Source organism: Acanthaster planci, linkage group LG05, assembly GCF_054643075.1.
Source record: "Acanthaster planci isolate LZ-2023a linkage group LG05, COTS_SCS, whole genome shotgun sequence".
In the NCBI taxonomy this organism is placed as follows: domain Eukaryota; kingdom Metazoa; phylum Echinodermata; class Asteroidea; order Valvatida; family Acanthasteridae; genus Acanthaster; species Acanthaster planci.
In genome coordinates, this window is record NC_141781.1 from 8,272,808 (window position 1) to 8,294,598 (window position 21,791).

Here is a 21,791-nt window from a genome sequence, read left to right on the forward strand (position 1 = left end):
ATAAATCAGGCCCTGACTGGTCCCCAGACGCCTGGGCAGAGACGATGCCTCTCAGCGGTCATGCCCGAGACTTATCCATCATGTTGTATTTGGATAGCACCTCGAGGAAAGGTGACGTTCTGAATTAATGCCATAAAAAATGCCTTTAACATCTCACACAAGGATACTGCGTAAGCCGTATGTGATCAGTCTTCCAGAATGTTCGGGCTCGCTTTTTTGTTGTTGTTGTTTTGTTTGGTTTTTTAGATTGAAGTTCTAGAATTTGAATGATACACTTTCACCACTGAGCTTTTTTTCCCAAAAAGGAGACAGAAATTATTGCTGAGTCCTCAGTCCGCTATGTGAGTATTTTTATAGATCTTCATCTCTTACTAAATAAAGCCAATCCTGTCAAAAAACTACAACCTTCGTCTGTAGTGTTATTGAGACCATTAAAACGTGCGAGGTGTACTTTTCAAACACAGACAGGAGTTATCACGAAAGGTCATTCCAACTTGGAAACGATAGAAAGACTTGAAAACGCTTGCAAATTCATAAAAAGATATCTAGAATTGAAATTTGCCAAATAAAATTTTTATCAATGGACAATTCGGGCCCGTAGCCGGGGGGTGTAGGGGCTGGGCCCCACTGCCGAGAAGCTGCCCCTCCCCCCATCAGTGAAAAGAATGAGCAAGAAAAATATATTTTATTGTGGTGATGTGACCCTCCACTGATACTGTGGCCCTCCTTAATGCTTGACGCTGGCGACCATTTCACTTGAAATTATGTTTCCCTAACATCTTGAAATAGCACCTTCGCATTAACCTTGTTTCCAATTTGCTATTTTTATCTTTACTTTTGGGCAAGTTCACACCATTCACGTAAAATAGAAGACGAATGAGACGCGTCTGGCGTGAACTTGACAGCCTACTTATTATGCAGTAAAGACAATCCTGTAGACTATTCAGACAGCTGTTCCTTATAGTGCTTCCAATATGTACATGTACATGTATGTGGCTATGTAGTAGTCTCGATACCAGTGAATGTACGTGTTGCTCACTTTAAAGCTTCAGTCAATAAAGCTCCAGTCAAAAAGTGAAGTTCTTTTTTGCTGTCTTAGGTATTAAAACTCAGCTATTTCCGTCTTACGTATATCACCACACTGTCGCACATATACAAATCGACGTACAGCCTATACATAAACCCAAAATATTACAAACTACAAGAAAACTCGCCTCAAAAACAAGAAACATAACAATATTCTTAAAATTTCCAGAAAAGAAAAATCCTGTAATAGTTTGCAAAAAGGGAACGGTCTGACGAGTCGTTCACTTGAAGTCACGACTCCTTCGAGTTCGAACAATGTGAATCTTGATGTTGTTTTGGTGTGAATCTCGTCTGAATTCATTTTAATAACTTCGCCTTTCGAAGCAATACAGGTATACCAACGTGTATCGACCCCAGTTTGCGCGCGTCGGGTGCGAACAAAATAATCTCAATTGAAGTAAATACATTTTGGCTTATGAAATTTGATAAGCCTGAGGATCAAAGGTCGGTGAGCCATTATGTGACGCAGACTAAATACAATGGCGGCGTGCGTCTTGGAAACCACTTTTGGATGCTGTAGCACAACTTGAACCTCTGAGATGATGATCCATATAAATTACTTCACCATGAAACTTGTATACGTGTATTTTTAATAGAAACATTTAACAGAGGGAGCTTTTACGATGGCGATGGAACTGGACGAGGCACTTGTTTTCCTGGGTGATTTCGGTCGCTACCAAACCTTAATCTACTTGCTGATATGCCTCGCAGGTCAGGTTCCGTCAGCCTGGCACATGCTGGGAATATCCTTTCTGGGGGCAGTGCCGGGTCATCACTGCAAGGTACCGGCGGGTGAACAGCTCGAGGAGACGGTACCAAAGGTTACCGGGGACAACGGTGAGGAGTACTCGAAATGTTTCAAGTACGTGAACATTACGGTGGATAATGAGACGATGCCTTGCGACGAAGGATGGAATTACGATCAAACGTATTACGGGAAGACTGTTGCTACCGAGGTATAGTTACCGCTTGGATTTTATGCGTGTAGTATCCAGTTTCCAGGACACTTGCGTAACTGGGTCCATACTAGTCTTGGTCAAGAGCTGGCGTGGCTAGTTGTGGTTTGTGCGTTCCAGCTATTCGTCTTGTGAGCGCCCTCTCGCTTATAAACAACACGACAACGTCTTGATCAAGACTAGGGCCATACCAGCTCAGAGAGCCGGAATTATGGGGGGGGGTCAGTGCAGTTGTATACAAACAAAACTTTTCTCTATACAGTCTCAGTGAGAGTAGCACAGAAGCGGGGGTGGGGGCATAGTGGGGTTGGCTTAGTGGTTCTTCCCTCGCGCCCCACCTCTGCGGTCCGGGTTCGATTCCCAGTTCGGTCCACCATGTAGATTTGGTTTTCAGTCCCTACCTGAATTCGTGGGTTTTACCCAGAAATATTCTCTTGGGGTTTTCCTCCAGGCTAAAACTGTCACTGCTTCTCATTGTCTCCTCTCTACAGGTTTCTTCAGGCTTGCGAGCTATAAAGTGTCTAGGGCACTTTTGAGGAATCCTTGGTGTCATTACCAGAAATGAATAATAAAAATAATTAAAAGCATTTAGGCCCAAGAGTGGTGCCCAGTAAACCCCAATAACACCTGTTAAGATTTGGTTGGGCTTGGTGCCTCGGACAATCAATGTATGCAATTCTGACCTTTTGCCCACTTCAAACGCCGACTTTTGGGGTGGGTCATACTTGGAGTGTAGCTTATAGATTCGCATAAAAATCCTGTAGACTGTTCGATGGGCGTGTACATCAGAGAAGCAACATCAACCTGCATCACGAAACAGCATAAGCATCATAAAGTAAAACACAAATGCCCAAAGTTACTTTCTTGTGGTTCATCAGAGACATGCACTTAAAGTATGTGTGAGTGTAAACAAAATGGCGATTCCTTGAAAACAGTTAGCAAGGGTTAAGTGGGTCATTGCCCGCCAGAAATATGATTTATTTTTCAAAATAATTTACGGAGTGTTTTTTTTGGGGGGGGCAGTTGCATTTACTTCCATTCCCAAAAGTGTGCAAAAAGCCCCCCCCCCAAAAAAAAGAAAGCCCCACTCCTTAGGAAGGCCATAAACGGCACTTTAGATTTACTTGATTTAATCTCTTTTAATCTAGTTTTTAATTCCCTATTTTTGCCTCTGTAATGCACCTTTTATTATTTTTAATGATATATTGCACTGCAAGATTGGTGATTTTATTTTATTAATTTTAACTGGTAGGGGTATTAACTTTTTTTTAATGTAGGTTTAGCTGTGAATCGTTATTTTAGTGTCACCGTGTCTGGTATAATTACTTTTGTTTTATCGTAGGTAGGGTTAGAGGTGTCTGTCCCTGGGAAGGATCGAGACATCAGCGATACCAGCAGGGTTAGGTTCTCCCTGTTGGGCGGGGCAGACGTATCCCCATACTGCGGTTTGGGTACTAGCACGGTGACATTTATTCATTTATTCTTATTCATTTATCCCTATCTTTCATTTCTTAAATTAAATTAATTAAATTAATTTTTTATGTCAACTTGTACTGCGCCGTTGATCATTTTTGTGGAAACTGCGCATTATAAATTTTCAATTATCCTTATTGTTATTTTAATTATTTTTTATGAAAACCGCATATTGCATATATGTATGTCTAATTATTATTGTTATGAAAAATTCCTAACATTTTAGGGGTAATTACACACTTCATGTGCCGTGGTAATCTGTCAGGTTGTATAGTACGACCTGCATGCGATTGTGTAATAATGTTACTGCCTCTGTGTTTGGCCGCGCTCCAACGCGAGAGTTCATGAGTATGAAACATGGAAACTATTAAGCTGATATTACATTCCTGTGTGCATAGTGGGATCTAGTTTGCGAGAAGGATGCCTCTGTGGACCTGAGTCAGACCATCTTCATGTTGGGTGTGATGGTGGGATCGTTGCTCTTTGGCCAGCTCTCTGATCGCTTCGGCCGTCGGTACGTCTTTTTCCTCTCCCTGTGGGCACAGGTGGCGTTCGGCGTTGGTGCGGCGTTTACTGGCAACCTTTACGCCTTCATAGCGGTGAGGTTTTTTGTGGGCGTTATCGAACAGGTGGGTGCATGTTCAGAATTTGGAAGAGTCTTTCGTCTGCGTACTTAAAAACCCTATTCATGTAATGGATTTGTATGTTCAGAATTTGGAAGAGTCTTTCGTCTGCGTACTTAAAAACCCTATTCATGTGATGGATTTAATAGTTTTGCGAATGGATTGCATTTACTGTGACAGTGTGACCCTAACTTACCCGTACAACGCCGGGGTATTCTTTGCATCAGGCATTGCCACATTTGATATAAACATACGTGTAATTAGTTTGTGCTCTCCACAAACCCATCCCTCTTTTCAGGGCGTGGACATCACATCCTACGTCATGGTGACCGAAATGTTCTCGCCTTCCAGACGAGCCTTCGCTGGTATTCTGCTAACGCTCTTCTGGGCCAGCGGTATCATGTCTCTTTCAGGCATAGCATACTTACTGCGTGACTGGCGCCACCTACAGCTCGCCATCACGCTACCCAGCTTGCTTACCATACCGCTGTGGTGGTGAGTTTTTTGTCCCTGTTTCTTCTGAAGCAGGTGCCTATTGCTATGAAATGCCTTTTGTCAGGCATTCAGAGTGTTTTGGAGAAGCACAGTCATTGGAGATCCCAATTGTAGTTAACAGGCCATCTGAAATGACAAGACTTCACTTAGCATCAGTAGACCGATTGCGTCCGCTAAATCACGTGACCTATAGTGGGTATCAACCACGGACGTGTATAATAAAATCTGGACTCGCAATGCCCTTAATCAGCTTATAGAGTCATTGAATCCACTCGCAGCCATTTCACCGAGCCGAATACAAAGCTTTCCTGGCAAAGCCCGCCTTTGTTCTTGCTGAAGTCAATAGAAGGGAGCCAACCCACGCTCATGTATTCGGCTCGGTAAAACAGCCGCTGGTTGGCTTCTTTTTCATACAAAGGCGTTACAAGTCCAGGTTTTTTATATACGTCTGTGGTTTCAACCCCATAGCAACATGTGTTTTGAGTGTTGTTAAGACAAACAATAAAGCTGATTTACGGGTACCTACTGTCACCTTTATTTTTTGGTTAATGATACTTAAGAAACACTTTGCTTTTGGTGGACACCGTGTTTGTTGATATTGAATACCCACTATTGGTCACGTGACTTAGCGGGCGCAGTTGGTCTATTTATGCAGTATTTTTTGCCTCGCGAGGCCGTGTGGCAAATTCCTTTTGATTTTTTTTCGCCTCGCGAGGCGAAAAGTTGGACGTATGCGGGTAATATGAGCTACCAAGCAACCAAACGGGCACGAATGATTGTTTTGGCTCAACAGATGACCCTTGTTTGCGGCGCTTTTCGTCTTTTTCAGGATTATTCCGGAGTCTGCTCGATGGTTGATTTCGCGGGGTCGTGTGCACGAGGCGGAGACCATACTACAGAAGATCGCGCGGTTCAACAAGGTGGATCTACCCGATGGTGTGCTCACCGAAGACAGCAGACCGCATCGTTTCTCGCTGTCCGGGTTCGAAGGTCGAAATTTTTACTTTTGCCACGGTTCGATAGTCCTGAAATTGTGCCGGCCATGGTGTATGCTTCTTTGGGGGATCCAACGAAACACACGCGTACAGAAATCGGTGGCTTTTTGGAATCTGAGGATATCAATGTCATTAAATCGTTTAACAGCTGCCTCCACAAATGCCAAATCACTTAAAATTTGTGATAATGCAATATTATACACTTTTTATTTGCGATGTCCTGATCTTGATGTTCTGGCTGTTCACAAAATGCCAGTCTGTCATTTCCCTTTCGAAATCCACGTGCAAAACACAAGTCCTGTTGAGAGAGAAAATCTCAGTCCATATTACACGTACATGGCAGGTGTCTCCTTTTCGCCATATTTTAGACAAAGGTCCTCCGAGCTCCAACGACCCATCAGCATCGTCCCACGTTCAAGCCCCTACCCTGGATTCCAAGAGCCCGGCTGGTCTCCAAACCGCATATGTCAGTGACACTGAAGTGGAGATGCGGGACGAGGGGGGCACAGCCACACTGCCCACTCAGCCTGTGGGCGACTACGGTGTTGGTGAGAAGAAAGGCCGGGTCTACACCATTTGGCACCTGTTCAGAACACCGCAGATTAGGCGGATATCACTGGTGATGATTTTCACGTGGTGAGTACGTCAATTTCAAAGAAACTGTTGTAGGAAGTTTTCATCAAGTTAAAAGCTGTCTTTTCTAAGAGTGTGCTCTCTGCATGTTTTTTTAAAAGAAAGGGCAAGTTTTCGTGTTTACTTAAATTTTATCTGGCACTGCGTAAGGCAGAAAAATGTCATCTCAAAAGTCTGTTTATTATGTTTTTAAGCAAGCACACTCCATTGTTTACAGTGAATACCAGAGTTTTAACCCGGATTTTATTTTACCACTTTGAATATGTGTCCTTAGGTTTGTCAACAGTCTGGTGTACTACGGTCTTTCTTTGAACACCGACAGTTTAGCCGGCAACCCTTATCTAAACTTCTTCCTTAGCGGTGCGGTAGAGATCCCTGCTTACATAGTCTCCACTGCAGTCGTTACTTGGTAATATATCTCATGGAGGCACTTCAGAATCAAGAGCATACTGATTTAAAAAGGAGAATAACATGTTACCATTAGATTTTTTTTCTTGATTGAATATGAGAAAAAGAAAGGTTCTAAGCTTGGTTGCATTGTGGAAATTTTGGCAGGTTTGGCCGTCGGATACCACTCTGCGTGTTTCATGTGGCTGGAGGAATCGCGTGCATTGTGACCGCCTTCATTCCTCAGACAACAGGTACCTAACTATTTTCTTCCGTCCTGTTTAGGTGAATCATACCGAGACAGTTCGAATATGACCAGACTCTTCGAACTTCATATTTGCATTACCCGCTCACTGCTGAAGGGGGGGCGGCGGATTTCCCCCTTCGATTGTGATGTCCCTTCATAAATCTTTTAGAAACTTTGCTTGCATTAAAACAGACATCTAAATTGGGTACATCTTATCAAAATGTCTCGCAATCTCAGTGACAAGAGTTGACACTTTGGGCTTATATTTGGCCTTGAAAATCGAGCTTTGCGCGTATGCGAGGACTGAATGTCTGATTTGATGGGGGGAGGTCTGCTCTGGGATCCTTTAGGCTTGGAACGTACCTTTTTAGAACAGAATCGAGACCTGTGAATTCAGGAGAGATGAATGGAAAACCGGACGCGGCATAATCTTTATTGTTACTCTTTTCATTCAGAGAGCGGGGTGGATCTTTCAGCACTTATTATCTCCACCGCCATGTTGGGGAAGTTCGGAATTGCTGGCTCCTATGCTATCGTGTTTCTTTATGCCACTGAACTTTTCCCAACTGTCACAAGGTAAACTGTAGATGCTAACACATTCTTTTATTTCTGGACAGATTATTATAATAGGCTTTCAAAACAAAATCGCCAAAGAAAGATATCATTGCATTCGTCGGGTGCGTAGCCAGGGATTTTGTTTGTCCGTCGCAAGCATGTATTTTCGTGCCGTTATGTTTTCCAGCGTAAACTTCAGGCTGTGAGGACACCGCTAAGTATGCTGGTCGTATCAGGAATACTTCTGAACACATTTGCTAATGCGTGCATTTGTTATTTTCACTATTTTTTGTTCTTTTTTCGGTGCTATAGTATATTTTCAAAATGACAAACATTTTTTTTCGAAAAATTTGTAGGAATCTGGGAGTTGGCATGTCGTCCTTCTCATCACGTGTTGGAGGCATCCTCGCTCCGATTATCATGTATCTCGTAAGCTGCGTTTGATTCGAGTCCCGTAGATATGAACATTGCCTTTGCATCTTATGAAATCTGTTGGACTACATTCATATCTTTGGCAGTGTAGGATTTAGAAGGTGATAAGTCCTTTTCCAATTTTTTTCTTTAATGTCAGGAGAAATTTGCTGCTTGGGCGCCCATGGTCATATTTGGAGGGTTGTCTGTTATCGCTGGGCTGTGTGTGTTGGTTCTTCACGAGACGCTGGGAAAGAAACAGCCACAGACTATCGACGAAGTCGAGGGGACACAGTGAACATGCTCGGATTGAGACGTGATAAGGCGAGATGTAACCTGACAAAATCAAGGCAAGACCATGGAGGAAGGCAAAACGATACGACCGGAGATTTTGTCACTCAGAGGAATCGATTCATCGTCGTGCATTTATCCTTCTAGTAACATTTTAGTAACAAAGTATTTAAAACCTTGTGCCTGCTCAAGGCTTTCTTTTGTGCACTAAAATTTATATTTGCACGTGCACTTTAGTGCATATTTAAACATTTTCAGTCAAGGCCTTGGTTTGGGGTCCACAAACGGAAGGTGATTAGGAAATCAGCAACGTCGATAGCTAAGCGTGTAATCTGCTAAAAACAGAAACGCAAGTCGTGTCCTATCTGTTACTTTGATGGCTCCAGTCTCACTTTCGCTCGGTACAGAAATACACAGAAGTTAGTGATGATCCTAAGGCACTTCTGCCCGGAAACAAAGTGTTACATGTACATGGGGAGCTTTTGCATATCCGGCAATTTGCGCCCCTTGTTAAAACTTCATGGCGTTGAGCAATTATGATGACTGGCAAACAATAAAATGTACAAGCCCCGTTACGGGATAGGAAGTGCCACGGCTTTCATAAATAGGCCTACACGGGTTCGTTTGCAATCTTTAATCTTGGACCACCGTCGCTTGAAAGGGAAGAAGTGCAATGGTTTGGTGGGGGGAGGGGCAATGCTGTCATTTTAAGGGTATGAAATTGAGATCAAACAGCACTATTACCTTCCACTAACGAATGAAAATTAACTTCCAACTGTGGACCCAGAAACCAAGATATTTGCTACTGCATGAAGAAGTCTGCTGATGGACATGTAAGTTGTACGTTTCAGTACACTCTCTTGTTATGCTTGTATCTATTTTTTTAATCTGTATCAAATGCTGTTTTAAACCAAATACTTTATTTCGAACAGCAAACTCGTTGGATTTGAGATTACTGCTGGCATTTACATTAATTTTACAAAAACGCACAGGCACCATCAAGATTTAGGACCACTAATAAATAATAAATTTGGAAATTCAATCAATTTAAACTGTCATAATCAACTATCGTTCAGCTTGTAAATTCTTTTAAAAAGAAAGCTAATTGACTAATTTTTTTCAACATTGAGTAGTTATTGTGAGTTACCAGTAGATTTATTAATTTCATTTGAATTAATTGTTTTTGGAATTCTTTCAACGAGGTCACGGCAAGTCATACCCTCTAGCTTCCAATAAAGGAAACAAATAAAGCCGACGTACCGATATGTTTGCACACAGTGCATATGTTCCCGGCATTTGTCCCAACTCTCTCTAACTCGGAGTGCAAAGCTTGACGGATTAAAAAGACTGAATCTAATACAGTATTTAAATAACAAATGATTACGTCACCAGCATCTGGCCGCACGGTTTGACGCACTTCGCGTGTAGTGCACATTGCACGTCGAATTTCCCGCCAGGACAAGCACTGCTCATGCTGCTGGTGACACTGGGGGTCGTGTTAACGTTGACCGATGTACAGCTGATGTGCTTTTTAGCAGTAAATGATCTTTGCAAATGGTAGCATAAAGCAACACCATCCGCCATGGGCTCCCTTTCGGTAAGATTATCAGGCATTTAATATGGACAAGATGAAGAAATAGACCTCTGAAAGATGTGCTTTTCTGTTTTAGACTGCATGTGAAGTATATCCTGAAATATACGTATCAGCTGTTGGGATTGATTCAATAAAAATTATGCCTTCACAAAATCGCAATGTCGGAAAGATTATACTAACCCCGCCATGCTAGGAGAAGAACAGTTCTAAAATAAAAGTCTTCCACTTGTGTTCAGAAGAGACAAAACCTGTTCCAAGAGGACGAAAAAGAGGGTGGAGCATGATGTCCTTTGCACATACAGTTGTTTTAAGTGTGTACACATGTACTCAATTTTCTGACGCATTTTTCACTGAATAAGCAAGAAGTTGTGCCATATTTTGGATAGTTTTAAACACAATCACTTATTTGATTAGACATTAATTATTTTCCATTCCCCCCTGTCAGAAATGAAGATTTATGGCACAGAGTTTTTCTTTCATGTTCTTCAGTAAGACGGGGAATCCTCAGTAGTGGTGTTACATACTGGGGAAGAATTTACCCAAATTGACTTGCTCGGGAAAAAAAAATTCTGTGCAGTCCCTTGTACTGCAACTTGAAAATTGGGTAAATCATACTAAGTGCACCAAGACAAATCGGACTGAACTTTGGAGGGATATTTAGAGATTTGCTTTTCGTTTCTCATTAAATCCTAGTTTTTGACAAGACAAGTCTTGCACTCACCGCCTGCAAAGTTTGCCATCTTTTTGCTGGAAAAGACAGCCCAGGTTGCCGCCGATGGTATCGAAGCTGTCTTCCGCTTTGAGATTGCGTCACAGGTCGGTCCAGTCACGAGCAGCAACGAGCAGGCCCAGAGAGACGAGAAAAGTGAGCCTGAAGGTGCAGCGGTGGCGGGAAAAGTAGCCGAGGTAAACGATTTATTAAAAAGGACATAGGGGAAGAGTTCCATATACGGACGCCAGTAATTATTTTCCTACAGAAAGCAAAATCATGTCCAGAAGAGTTCAATTTAGGAAGGAAAAAACCAAGTCGTTAACTTTGAAAACATAATTTTTGAGACCAGACTCATGGGGTTTGTGCACGGGCTATCAAGCAGCGTCCGTATATGGAACTCGTGCCAGACATAGTCATACAGTATCCAAGAGCACCTCTAAGGAAAACGTTTTCTCTGATTTTATCTATTCAAAAAATATGGAAGCATCCAAATCGAAAACAGGGTCATTTGCCTTCAGAGCTCAACTATAACAAGCTTCAAAGGGTTTTTTCTGTTCATGACAACATGCGAATTCTGAATGTATAAATTGCGTCATTCGGAGAAAACGAGGGAACCTTCGCCCTGTGTTCGTAGTGGATAAACCCCCTTGTGCATGCCAAACACACATGCATGCTCTGAAGACAAGTGACACTGCGTTCGATTTGGATGCTTCCCTCTTTATTTGAACAGATAAAATCAGAGAAAACATGTTTCCTTAGAAGTGCTCTTTAAAATACTGTAGTCAGTTACACAGTGCATGCAGCCAATACCAGTTTGGCATAGCACATATACATGTACTTGTTACGGAATATCTGGTACCCAGCCTCATATTTATACACTCTTTTTACATAGTTCGTGATCATCATTTTACTATTTTTTTGGTTTAATTTCCAGCCTGGAAATACATCCGACACTGCTTCAAGGGAAAATGTAGGATGTCTTATTCGGGCCGCTCAAACAGCAGTGAGTATTATAAGTTTGTATCCGTCGAGTGTACTGGTAAAGGCGCAGTATATTCTTTTCAACAGACAACACGTTTTGAATGAGTGTGATTTATCAGTGCCCCGAATTAGTGCTGACAGAGAGACTCAATTTTACAGGTTTTATTATAACTGCAACTTTCATGCTCTTTTAAAAGTGAACCTGTAGACTGAAGAATGAAGCCACGATGCCAGAATGCAGGTATCCATGTAATTATGTTGTACTGCCTCTGGGCCAATCGAGTCATTATAGAAACCACACTTTGCTACTCTTCCCCTTTTGGGATGAGGTGTTTTATCCTTTGCCAACATTTTCCCCCCTTTTACGTTCGAGGCGAAACTTCTTCGAAATCTTCAAAACTGGCTGCAGTCTCTGCCCGGCCAGGATCCCCCTATATGCACCGAATCGCCCAGTGCAGTCGCAGAGGACCGACGATATGTGGTTGCCAGGAAACGGGTGGAGGAGCTGGGCTTGGCTACCAGAGTGTTCCGGGGCGCCCTCTATGCCTTGACGGATACCCTGGATTCGATCGGGGTGACAGCGAGCTTCCTGGAGCAGGCCAAGGGGACTCTTCATGTCTCCGGAGACAGTAGGTTCTTGGCCTTTCTGCGTTGGACAGTCATGCAGGAAATCCTTAGGATCGCGATTTAATATAACGGGATTTGAAAACATCAACAACGACAATTGTACTAAAATCTGAGGACTGGGGACTGCATGCATGACTAACTTTTGAACGTTTTGATGCTAGCTGTTTAATTAATGAAGCATTAGAGGTGAATTCGTTTTGCGATGTGACGAGAGGTTCTTTGCTAGTTCATTCGGAATGACTGCCCGTTACCAATTGAGACAAGTGAAGACTTGAAGATTTGCACGGTCGTGCGGTGACACCTTACATTTCTCTCTCCCAAGACAAAAAAGTCTGCAGAATAGACGATCAGAGCACATTAGATTGCTCAAGATTTGTACTGTCTATGCTCCCATACCACGCAAGGTAGAGGGTTTGAGCACACATATATTTTCATCAACAGCCTGAAGTAGGGCATTAAAGCTTTACTCAGAGAGTGTCTGGTATACATATTAAATTGTTCAATCTATACACTTACGTGCAAATTGCAATTCCTGCTTCATTGTACTTTTATTACCACACACGTGTGGTTGAGGCTCGATCTGATTTGTTACGTGTTGTTACAAGTTCGTTCTCTTCCGATATGTTGTTTGGGGTTGCTGCAAGATTCTGTATTTGTTATGTTGCAACTGCTCTTTGTTTGTAAAGCCTGCTGGTAAAATTCGATCACGAGGTACAGAGGATTTTAATAGCATTGAGTTTTGACTTTTGTTCTCGCAGAGTCTATTGACTGTAGCCCTGTCAAGGAGATGTCCACCCTGTCTCCTCGCAAGCGGAAGGAGTTTGAAGAGAGTGATGAGGAAGCAGAAGACGATGAGGACGAGCTGGGAACCCTGGAGCAGCTGGAGAAGAGCTATGATTCACAAGATGATGAGGATTACAAGGTTGGATTGCAGGAACAACCCCGCCCCTTCCGGAGGCCATTGTTGCCTTACTCATAGCGGCACGCAAACCCTTGCTCGAAGATCTCAGCATGGAGAAATAGCGCCCTCGTAATTCATGCGGGTTGGGGAATTAGACGCGTTCCTAGTCTTACGTTATTTTTTTTCTATTTCATAAGCGTGATTCCCTTTCAGCTTTATGCTTTGTCGTGGTGTGTACAAAGTGTGCTTGCCTTCTGGAAGCAGAATCGTATTATAACGAGAATACAACTCACAAGAATATAGGTGCACAATACCAGTGCTACTACAGTAGCATTAACGCTATTGATCCCCACGTATTGAGGATCGAAAGAGCAGTAAAAACAGCGGTACGTTATTGTTTGTCTAAGCGTTGTCATGGGATACTGTTCTCAAAATCATGACGACCCATCCTGTTTAGGATTATTTGTCACTGAAATGAGCTGAGGCACAAGATTTGAAGTTTATGCCAATCTTTAGCATAGCAGAAAAATAAAGGGCTGTATATTGCAACAAACTTACTCCAAGCATGTTGAAAAAAACCTCGATCTTTTGTCATCAGCCACCGCGTGAGGAGGAGCTGAGTACCGACTCGGAGGAGTACAAGGAAGGGGAGACAGAGAGCGAGGAGTCCGGGCAGAGTGAGGAGGAACACCCCGAGGACACGCTCCCCACTAACCGCACCGACATGCCATTTACCCGGTCTGCTGCGAAAGCTTCCCAGACCCCCTCACAGACTGCCCGAATGGTCCTGGACCCGAGAAGTTCCGAAACCCTCGCTGACGGCAAGATCGCCGCAAACTCAACGCCCGAGACTACCGCAGGTCTCGACACCAAGGAACCTGCATTTGAGGCTTCCGCGGAGCCACCTACCCAGGACCCGTCCAGTAAAACAAAAGCGAGCAATCTGAATGGGGAGGAGGCAAAAAGCTTCCCCCAACTCGGCCCAGCAAAGAAGAACTTGCCCGTGTCAGCCCGAACCCCGTAAGGAAAGTCGAAGTATCAATCCGTGATGGAACTTCAAAAGATGAAAATACAGGCCGTATCTTTGTTTCAACCAAGAAATAATTAAGTGCTAAAATATTCAGTTAGTCTTTACAAAAAAAATTGAGAGAGTAAAGTAACCTCAGAACTGAATTCTTACAATTTGTTTCTCCTGCACGAGTGCATAATTATGCAGATGGTGCAGTTCTGTATTTAATCGTCCGTTGAGAAATTATGAAGGACTGTAAGTTATCTGATCGATGAAATTTGAAATTATTTAACGAGACATAATTGTGGAAACACTGGACTAGACAAGGAAAGGCAATGAGCCAAATTGTAGGAAGTGAGGATAAAAGATAGAAAGAATGACAAAATAAGAGGAACAGGAAAGGGTAATGCTTTTAACTTTTCTTCTAATTCTGAATTCTTAGTCCCATTACAAACTCCTCCGATCATTTATGGCTCATCAGGTTTGTAGGCTATTCACTTGACATTTAAATGCAAAAAACCCGATGACAGATATGACCCGATATCAGTCATTGACCTGATGGCACTGACAGTTGAACAGTGCTAGGTAAAGAGGAATGCGTTTGCATTTACTCGATCTTAAAGTTGCTGGCATTTTGCTAACATCCACGGGAAGCCGCTATTCGACTGAATAAAAGGAAAGTGTGTTCTTGGAATAAAGTAGCCAATGGCACAATTTTTTTTCTGATTGTTTACTCTTTTGTGTCCGTGTAGTTTATTATTGTAACTTGCCGTCAAAATGAAAATAAATAGCCGGTCTTTGGTCGTGAATTCTAGACAACCATAGGCGATACTTCGTAAAAGAATACCAGTAACACTGTGGTTTTCAATCCTCACCACTGTTATTGAGACATCGCCGACCCTTGAACCAATACTATTATTGACATGCGTCAAAACACTGTGTTAAACAACTTGATCAAGAAGAAAGGGCACATTCAAGAGAACGAGGGCCCTGCCAAATTGTCCTCTTAAATTCTAAGAGAGGCTACTACAGAAAAGTGTTTAATGGGACATTTTTATAGTTATAAGTATTATGTACCAGATAGTACTGTTACATAGGTGTGTATAAATGATGGTTCAGCCGAAGAGAGGTGGGAAAATCAAGCTAGAACTTGGTAAACTAACCCCATAGTTCGTTGGGCTAGGTCAGTGACCGCAGTAGAACGCTGCAGGACGTCATTGGCATCTCCAGTAGCCAGCCTTACTGCATGATTCCGCCAGTTCCCTGTAACTTTTATTCACGAGGCCGTGCGCTGCAGCTGACAAGAAGATTTGATTGAGAAGGTCTCCGTGGATTGCTCAGTCTGGTCTACAAACTGCTGACTACCATTATGGGCTCACCGTCGGTAATATTTCCAGAATCTTCCAAAACTTTCATTCCCACAAGATTTGCAGAATAACCTTTAGTGCAACACTTAGTGCAGTTTAAGGGCGTTTAGGATTTCTGCCCAGTTTATAGGGAAAAGGAGACGAACTTTCACAACGGTCATATTCGGGAAGAAATTCCATGTACGGACGCCACTTGACATCATGTGCACAAACCCTATATATGAGACTGGTGTGAAAAGTTGGCTCTCCGATATTTGCCCTGCTAATATTATCTTTCTGGGACGTTCTTGCTTTTAGGTGGCTAATGGGTCACCGCAGGGAAAAATCAGTGGCGTCTGTATACTTAATTCTTTCCTGATAACTCTGCTGCACTTCAGCCTCGAGTCTCCAATTCATGGAACGTGTTGTTGAAAAGATCGAAGAGTACTCCATTCAGAAATTAAACTACCTGAGCTGGTGCGAGTCACCTCAGCCACTCCATTAATTTTAATGGTGCTTGCTACGTACGTGTGTACACGGCCATGGCCATGCTCAAGGGAAATTGTCCACCTATAGCATCTCATAATTGGGCAATTTTTTTTTAAACATTGAGATAAATTATTGGTACAACAATATTTCTAGAGTGTGAGCTATTAGGGTTATGGACCGTGGGGAAGGATTGGGTCTCAGTCTAACAAATCGAACATGGTGTGATAAACTGGCCACAAACCAGTCGTAATCGAATGCAGACCTAATAAAAACGCCAATCGGCTTTTGTTTTGCAACTTCAGAGAGGACTGTGAACCCGCTACCACTGGACAATTACCCTGACTGACCCATAGGATGACAATCTCTTCCTAACCTTAGGCTTTGGCCATAGGGTGTAACTGAGCCCCAGTGCAAACCACGGCGGATGGAATACCCCACCCTTCCTAGATGAAACTACTGATTATGAAGAGCTAGAGGGATTATAACGTAAAGCCGCCGCCAGAGGCTCTGACTATTCTAAAACATGATTTCAGGTTTCTAGGCCGGAAAGCGTGTGTAATGCAATGATGTTTGTTCTCCATATACCGAACTCAGTTTCTCAGGAGGACTACCGAACTCGTCGTGCGTTCCCTGCCGGGACTAGTACTGACCGTCTTTTTGCTGGAGAAGACGGTCCAGCTGGCCGCTGATGTGATCGAAGCCGTCATTAGCCGAGGGAATGTAGCAGCTGGAGGGCCAGATCTCGGTCAGATTCAAAAGGGGCCCGAGGGCAAGGAAAGTGACCGTGGAGCAGTCGAAAGGGCGGGGGAACGGGATCAGGTATAATATGCCTTTTGAACAAAATCTAGCACACTATCTTTAGGCCTACATTCACACGAACATAACAGTTCAAATTCACCATACTAAAGACAATGTTGCTATACCTCTACCTCATGCTTTACGGATGTAGGGCAGGCTTTTGCTTGGTTACGTAAGAGACACCGTGCACCAGTACACTGTTTTCAGTAGATAAGAAGAGCACAAAAGAACCAGTCCATTCCAGCTCCATGATTCCAAAGATGGCGGTTGCTATGCAAAAGCTTGCCCCGTAAAATGTACATGCACCCGTAAACGCGTCATGTGTGTCGCGCTACTACATGTAGGCCTACTTAGTACTAGCTTTTTAGCTTTCAGTGAAGGTACGCATGACAACTTGGATGCAAATTTCTAGTGGCTTACGGCATCGCCACTCGCTTCTGGTCTCTTTTCATGCTACAACATCCGAGATGCCACGCTCAACTTATACAACGGCTTTATCCCTATATACAATGTAATTATATTAAAATACACTCTCTCTATACATGCCACTTACATTGTATTTGTCCTCGTGATTTATTCGGTTCAAACAAAATGGCTAAAATTTTATCCTCAAACCTAAATTTCGATCCGACCGCATGAAACTGTAAAGGCAAATAATCCAAAAACAGTCCTTAAAGCGAAAACCCAAAATATTTTCACTAAAGACATGTTAAGAGGAAAATAACCACTGGGTTTCAAAAGAAAAAAGTCCATATTCTATATCATTAATTCCACCAAAATAACAACACTGCAAAAACTCTGATGTTAAAAACAACACTTATTATCAGATGACACGTTAACACCCCTGGTGTTACTTTGTACACTTACAAGTGTTACAATGCTCTGGAGGTGTTAAAAGTAACATTAACAGTGTTGAAACAAACACCAAAGTTTAAACACCAGTGAAAAGCGTTGGCAAGGTCCCCTGATAACACGGGGTTTTACTGCAGAGAATGACCACATGACATAAACAAATCGACGGGCAGCTGGCTTTGTTTTGTTATGAGTAGTCGTGGAATGTTATTTATCAACAGTCTGACAGGACGACTGAGGTTGCTTTACTAGGGAATGAAACCCATCTGATTCAAGCTGCTCAAGTTGCAGTGAGTATCATTTGGATCATTAGAATGATAAGGGTTATTAACATTTTGAAAGTGTTGCTGTTTTAAATCAGTAGGTCAAATTTATAAGAAGTTAGCAGCAAATTTGAATCTTTAAAACCTTTGAATCAGAGGTTGCTAACTATTGATTAGAATTCTTTGTAAAATCTCTACATTCATGAACGGAAAACCACTGGGAAATATTTACCAGAACACGACGTGTCTGGGACTCGGGTACCTATATCTATTTTTATTAAAGCAGAATATGAAAGTTTTGTTTCCATTTCCCCACTCGTTAACAAAACGATTTCCTGTTAATTTCACAACTCAATTTGGGACCAAGTCGGTGTTGTGGAGGAACTCACACACAACGTGTTATTTTGTTTTTAGGTTAAACTCCTCAGGAAGCTTTGCAACTGGCTGCAGTCTTTGCGCGGCAGGGCGCCCTCTGCTCGAACCGTCAAGCTCCCTCGCGCAAGCAAGGAGGGCCAACAAGACGTGGTTGCCAGGAAACAGCCGGATGAAGTTGGCCTGGTGACCAGGATGTACAGGCGCGCCCTCCAAGCACCGACGGAAATCTTGAATAATGCTGGGCTGACGGTCAACCTACCTGCCTCTAGAAACAGTTAAGTTTCAGCCGTAGTCAAAACACCTTTGCGCATGTTGCTCTTTGAGGAGCTGTATAGCTAGATGTACACAAATTTTGCCTAGTTTACAAACAAATGACAACGTAGGAGACCACATTCTGGACGAATTGTAGCCCACTACATAAACTGTCGTGCTAATCTAACACTTTTTGATTTCAAGGGTATTAGAATGACACCAATTTCACAACAGATTTTGGAGTTGCATGTGATCACATAGGCCTACGTGCAATCATGTACATCAGAAGCATGATGCGAGTTGATATAAAAGTCGCCCTCCGTGTTTTTTCTAAATAATGAGTGGCACTTACGAGCCTTCCTGATAGCAATAATTTACGTGCTGGAATCAGTTTATACAGTGTGTTGCCGCCTATTAGCTGTCTTTCCCTCCCTCCATGTTTATACGATCCGTGTTCTTTGACCCCCAATTCAATCTGCTTCTCGCGACTGTAGACAGAGGTAGCCAGGACGTTTCAGGGGAGAAGAAACGGAGATATACCGTTTTAATCTGGGTCTCAAGATCCAAGTCAATTACCAATTCCTTTATTTCTATAACAGAGCCAGCTGACTGCAGCCCAGTCGAGGAGAGGTCGACGGACTCATTTAGTAAGGCAGAGGTTGAGGATAAAGACACGCTCCCTCCTCGCATCATCATCAAGCCACTTAGCCGAACCAGCGCAAAGGCTCCTGCTGGTGGAACGCTGTCATTAAGAAGCTCTGCCAACCGTCCCGCTCAAAACTGCCGAGCACTCCTCGATGATCATGCTGTCCCCAAGACTTCTGCCGGCAGCACCGTCAAGTCGCCTATACCGGTGCCTGTGAAGCCGCTGTCTAGTGAAAGACTTTCACCAGATGTCACTGCCAAGACCCTTGCCAAGCCCTCAGTTGTGTCCCGAACCCAGGTCATCTCTAAGACCTCTACTGTGAGTACCGTCAAGCCCCTTACCCAGGTCTCTTTGAAACGTCCTACTGGTGATGGAGGTCTACCAGACAGCACTGCCAAGCTCTCTACTGAGACGACCCGACTACTTCAAGAGTTGGTTATCCCCAAGACCTCTGCTGGGAGCACCCTCAAGCCCCCTACCCAGGTCTCAGTGAAGCTTTCCACTGCTGATCCCTCCCGAATGCTCCATTATCAAGTCTTCTCCAAGAACCCTGCCGAGAGTATAGCTCAGCCGTCGGCCTTCGCAAAGCCTCAATCATCCACGATTTCCGCAGTGCAGGATACTAGCAAACCAGACCTGATGAAGTCAAAGGTTTTGGGGGGACCACCTCCTTCAAGCATCACTGGCATTCCTCCAGCTGAGCTCCTTCCTCGGTGCGCGACAATGTCCCGTACCCCGGGTGTCTCCGAGACCTCTGCTAAAAGCACCGTGCTGCTTTCGACCACAGTCGCCGCAAGCCCACCCGTGAAAACGACTGTGCCACAGGCTCAGAACACCACCAAACCGGTTTTCCGTGCAACTTCGGAGTTGGGTGCTCCAGGAAACCCCAAAATCTCTCCTTGCAGACTTGACAAGAGCCTGGTCCCAGCCTTAAACACCGATGAACCTGACAAAGTGGAAACCAAAACTAAAGTAAGCGACCTGAATGGAAAGTAATTTTCTCCGTGATGAAAAGTGGTCCATTTGTATAGAGAAAGAAAACCAATAGGTGCTTCATTGCAACGCTAGAACTTTACAGCATTAATTCTTTCTTTATTTTTTAATGACTATTAGCGAGCAAGTGGCGACAGGCAGACAGAGAGCATGGAGTCTTGGAAGAGAAGTGACGAAAAAAAGGTCACGTTTGCTACTCGTCTCATCAAACCAGTAACTGGAGCCATGGTGAAGGGGCCTTCTCATAGCACCGACGATGCTAGACCTCAAGTTAACCCAGATGATCAGATCAGCTCCCAGAGTGCTTTAGCAAGCACGTTGACCCACAAGATCGCTTCAGATCTCTCATCAACGATCACGTCAGATCAGACCACAACCAAGCCCAATATCATTTCGGGGACAGCTCCCCTGGTTGCTGGCAGCATCAAGCCATCCTCCTGCGGCAGCGGGAAGCCTGGAGCTGGCCCAGGTCGACTCGCGGGGTTACTGACCAAGCCTCCTCGCCTTTTCGGCGGTGCTGGGTATCCTCCGGACAGCATTTTCGATACACCTACTCATCGCAGCCGAATGGTCCCCGATCGGAGCAGCTTCAAGCTACCTCTTGAAAGCACCGTTTGTTCTGCCACAATCACCGCAACGACCCCGCCCGAGATCGGGTCAGATCAGAGCACCACTCAGCCGCCAAGTAAGGCAGCAGCAGAGGGGGCAACCGGGAGGTCTCCTGACACCCCTTCTGAAGGTGATACCAAGATCTCAGCCAGGAGCACAGATGACCCTGGTAAAAGTCACAAACAAAGCAAGCGACAAATATGGAAAAAATGGATATCAAAAAAGAAGTAGGACTAAGTGGTCTGAGTTTTAAAAAAGAGGACAAAATCTTCACACTTGCATTTGGGAGAGAGAAAAAATAGCCAACGCTGGATGGTACCCCCACGAGATCATGTTTAAATGTAAGATTTTTAAAATATGCAACTCGAAACATTAAAGTATAAACTAGAGGATGTCAGAAGTGAAATCTTAGTCTTTCACCCTTTTCTGGTATTCCGATGCTTGTAAACTGTGAACAATCTTACGTGCGCGTAGTTGTTTTGTAAATCGTGCACAGGAATAAAATTAGACAAATAACAAAGTGCTATTCTTTTTAGTTGGTTTTGAAATTTTGGACATCATTTGCATCAGCACATCACTGCACAAGTACTGCACATCGATAATGATTAGAATTTAAGCATTAATTTTACTGTGACCTAGTCATCCTCTGTAAATTTATTGAATGCTTGTTTTCTGCGCATTTTGTTTCTTTTACTTGGTACAAAAAATGGCTTTCTTTTGGAGCTTTTTATTACCATATTGTGCGAGAATTTTGTTCACCTGTTTCAGTGTCGTTTCACGTTATTTTTTTTACTGTTTCTTTTATTGCAATGCTATGTCCATTTAAACCGTCACAGTACATTGTCATAGCATAGTCAACGGGTTCTTGGTGTAGACGTGAGTTGAAACTGTAACTAATTTTATTGTTGGTAAACTGACAATGATGTGTGAATAAAACGTTTTGTCTCCTTGAATAATAACTTCCGTTTAATCTTTTCGGCGACGACAGGCATTTGGTAATAATAGTCGGTTTTTATTCAGCGAATAATACGGAATGCCTCTATGCGCTGATTATCATTATCCCTGCACATTGGGCTCACATCATCTGAACATTCCTGAAATAATCTTAGCTCCCTGGGGAGTATACTAGCCTGATTTTGCCATTTTGGCACAAATGGCTAAACACAATCGTGTCTGCCCTCACAGGTACCCA

At 43.4% G+C, this 21,791-nt stretch overlaps 2 protein-coding genes across 2 annotated transcripts; both read left to right on the plus strand.

Annotated features, from left to right (window-relative positions):
* The first annotated feature begins 1,540 nt into the window (after positions 1–1,540).
* LOC110988991 (organic cation transporter protein-like) lies at positions 1,541–9,411 on the plus strand. Its single transcript, XM_022253038.2, has 10 exons — positions 1,541–2,042; positions 3,914–4,144; positions 4,437–4,633; positions 5,463–5,623; positions 5,997–6,264; positions 6,536–6,670; positions 6,817–6,902; positions 7,351–7,471; positions 7,807–7,879; positions 8,022–9,411. The coding sequence occupies exons 1-10, from the start codon at positions 1,710–1,712 to the stop codon at positions 8,157–8,159; spliced, it is 1,743 nt and encodes a 580-aa protein (XP_022108730.2). The 5' UTR covers positions 1,541–1,709; the 3' UTR covers positions 8,160–9,411.
* A 126-nt stretch (positions 9,412–9,537) lies between these two features.
* LOC110989113 (uncharacterized) lies at positions 9,538–21,558 on the plus strand. The gene is made up of 11 exons (XM_022253261.2): positions 9,538–9,749; positions 10,440–10,652; positions 11,393–11,461; positions 11,813–12,068; positions 12,825–12,988; positions 13,566–13,988; positions 16,406–16,630; positions 17,683–17,751; positions 18,139–18,373; positions 18,951–19,969; positions 20,111–21,558. Exons 1-11 carry the CDS (start codon positions 9,735–9,737, stop codon positions 20,828–20,830), a joined length of 3,408 nt encoding a protein of 1,135 aa, XP_022108953.2. The 5' UTR covers positions 9,538–9,734; the 3' UTR covers positions 20,831–21,558.
* The last annotated feature ends 233 nt before the right edge of the window (positions 21,559–21,791 follow it).

Excerpts from the sequence above, each read along its gene's own strand:
- LOC110988991 (XM_022253038.2), top strand. The coding sequence starts at position 1,710 with ATGGCGATGGAACTGGACGAGGCACTTGTTTTCCTGGGTGATTTCGGT. Across the intron at positions 4,145-4,436 it reads TTGTGGGCGTTATCGAACAG|GGCGTGGACATCACATCCTA; the intron begins GTGGGTGCATGT and ends CCCTCTTTTCAG. Across the intron at positions 7,880-8,021 it reads CTCCGATTATCATGTATCTC|GAGAAATTTGCTGCTTGGGC; the intron begins GTAAGCTGCGTT and ends CTTTAATGTCAG.
- LOC110989113 (XM_022253261.2), top strand. Across the intron at positions 11,462-11,812 it reads TTCGGGCCGCTCAAACAGCA|GCGAAACTTCTTCGAAATCT; the intron begins GTGAGTATTATA and ends TTTACGTTCGAG. Across the intron at positions 13,989-16,405 it reads CCGTGTCAGCCCGAACCCCG|TTTCTCAGGAGGACTACCGA; the intron begins TAAGGAAAGTCG and ends TACCGAACTCAG.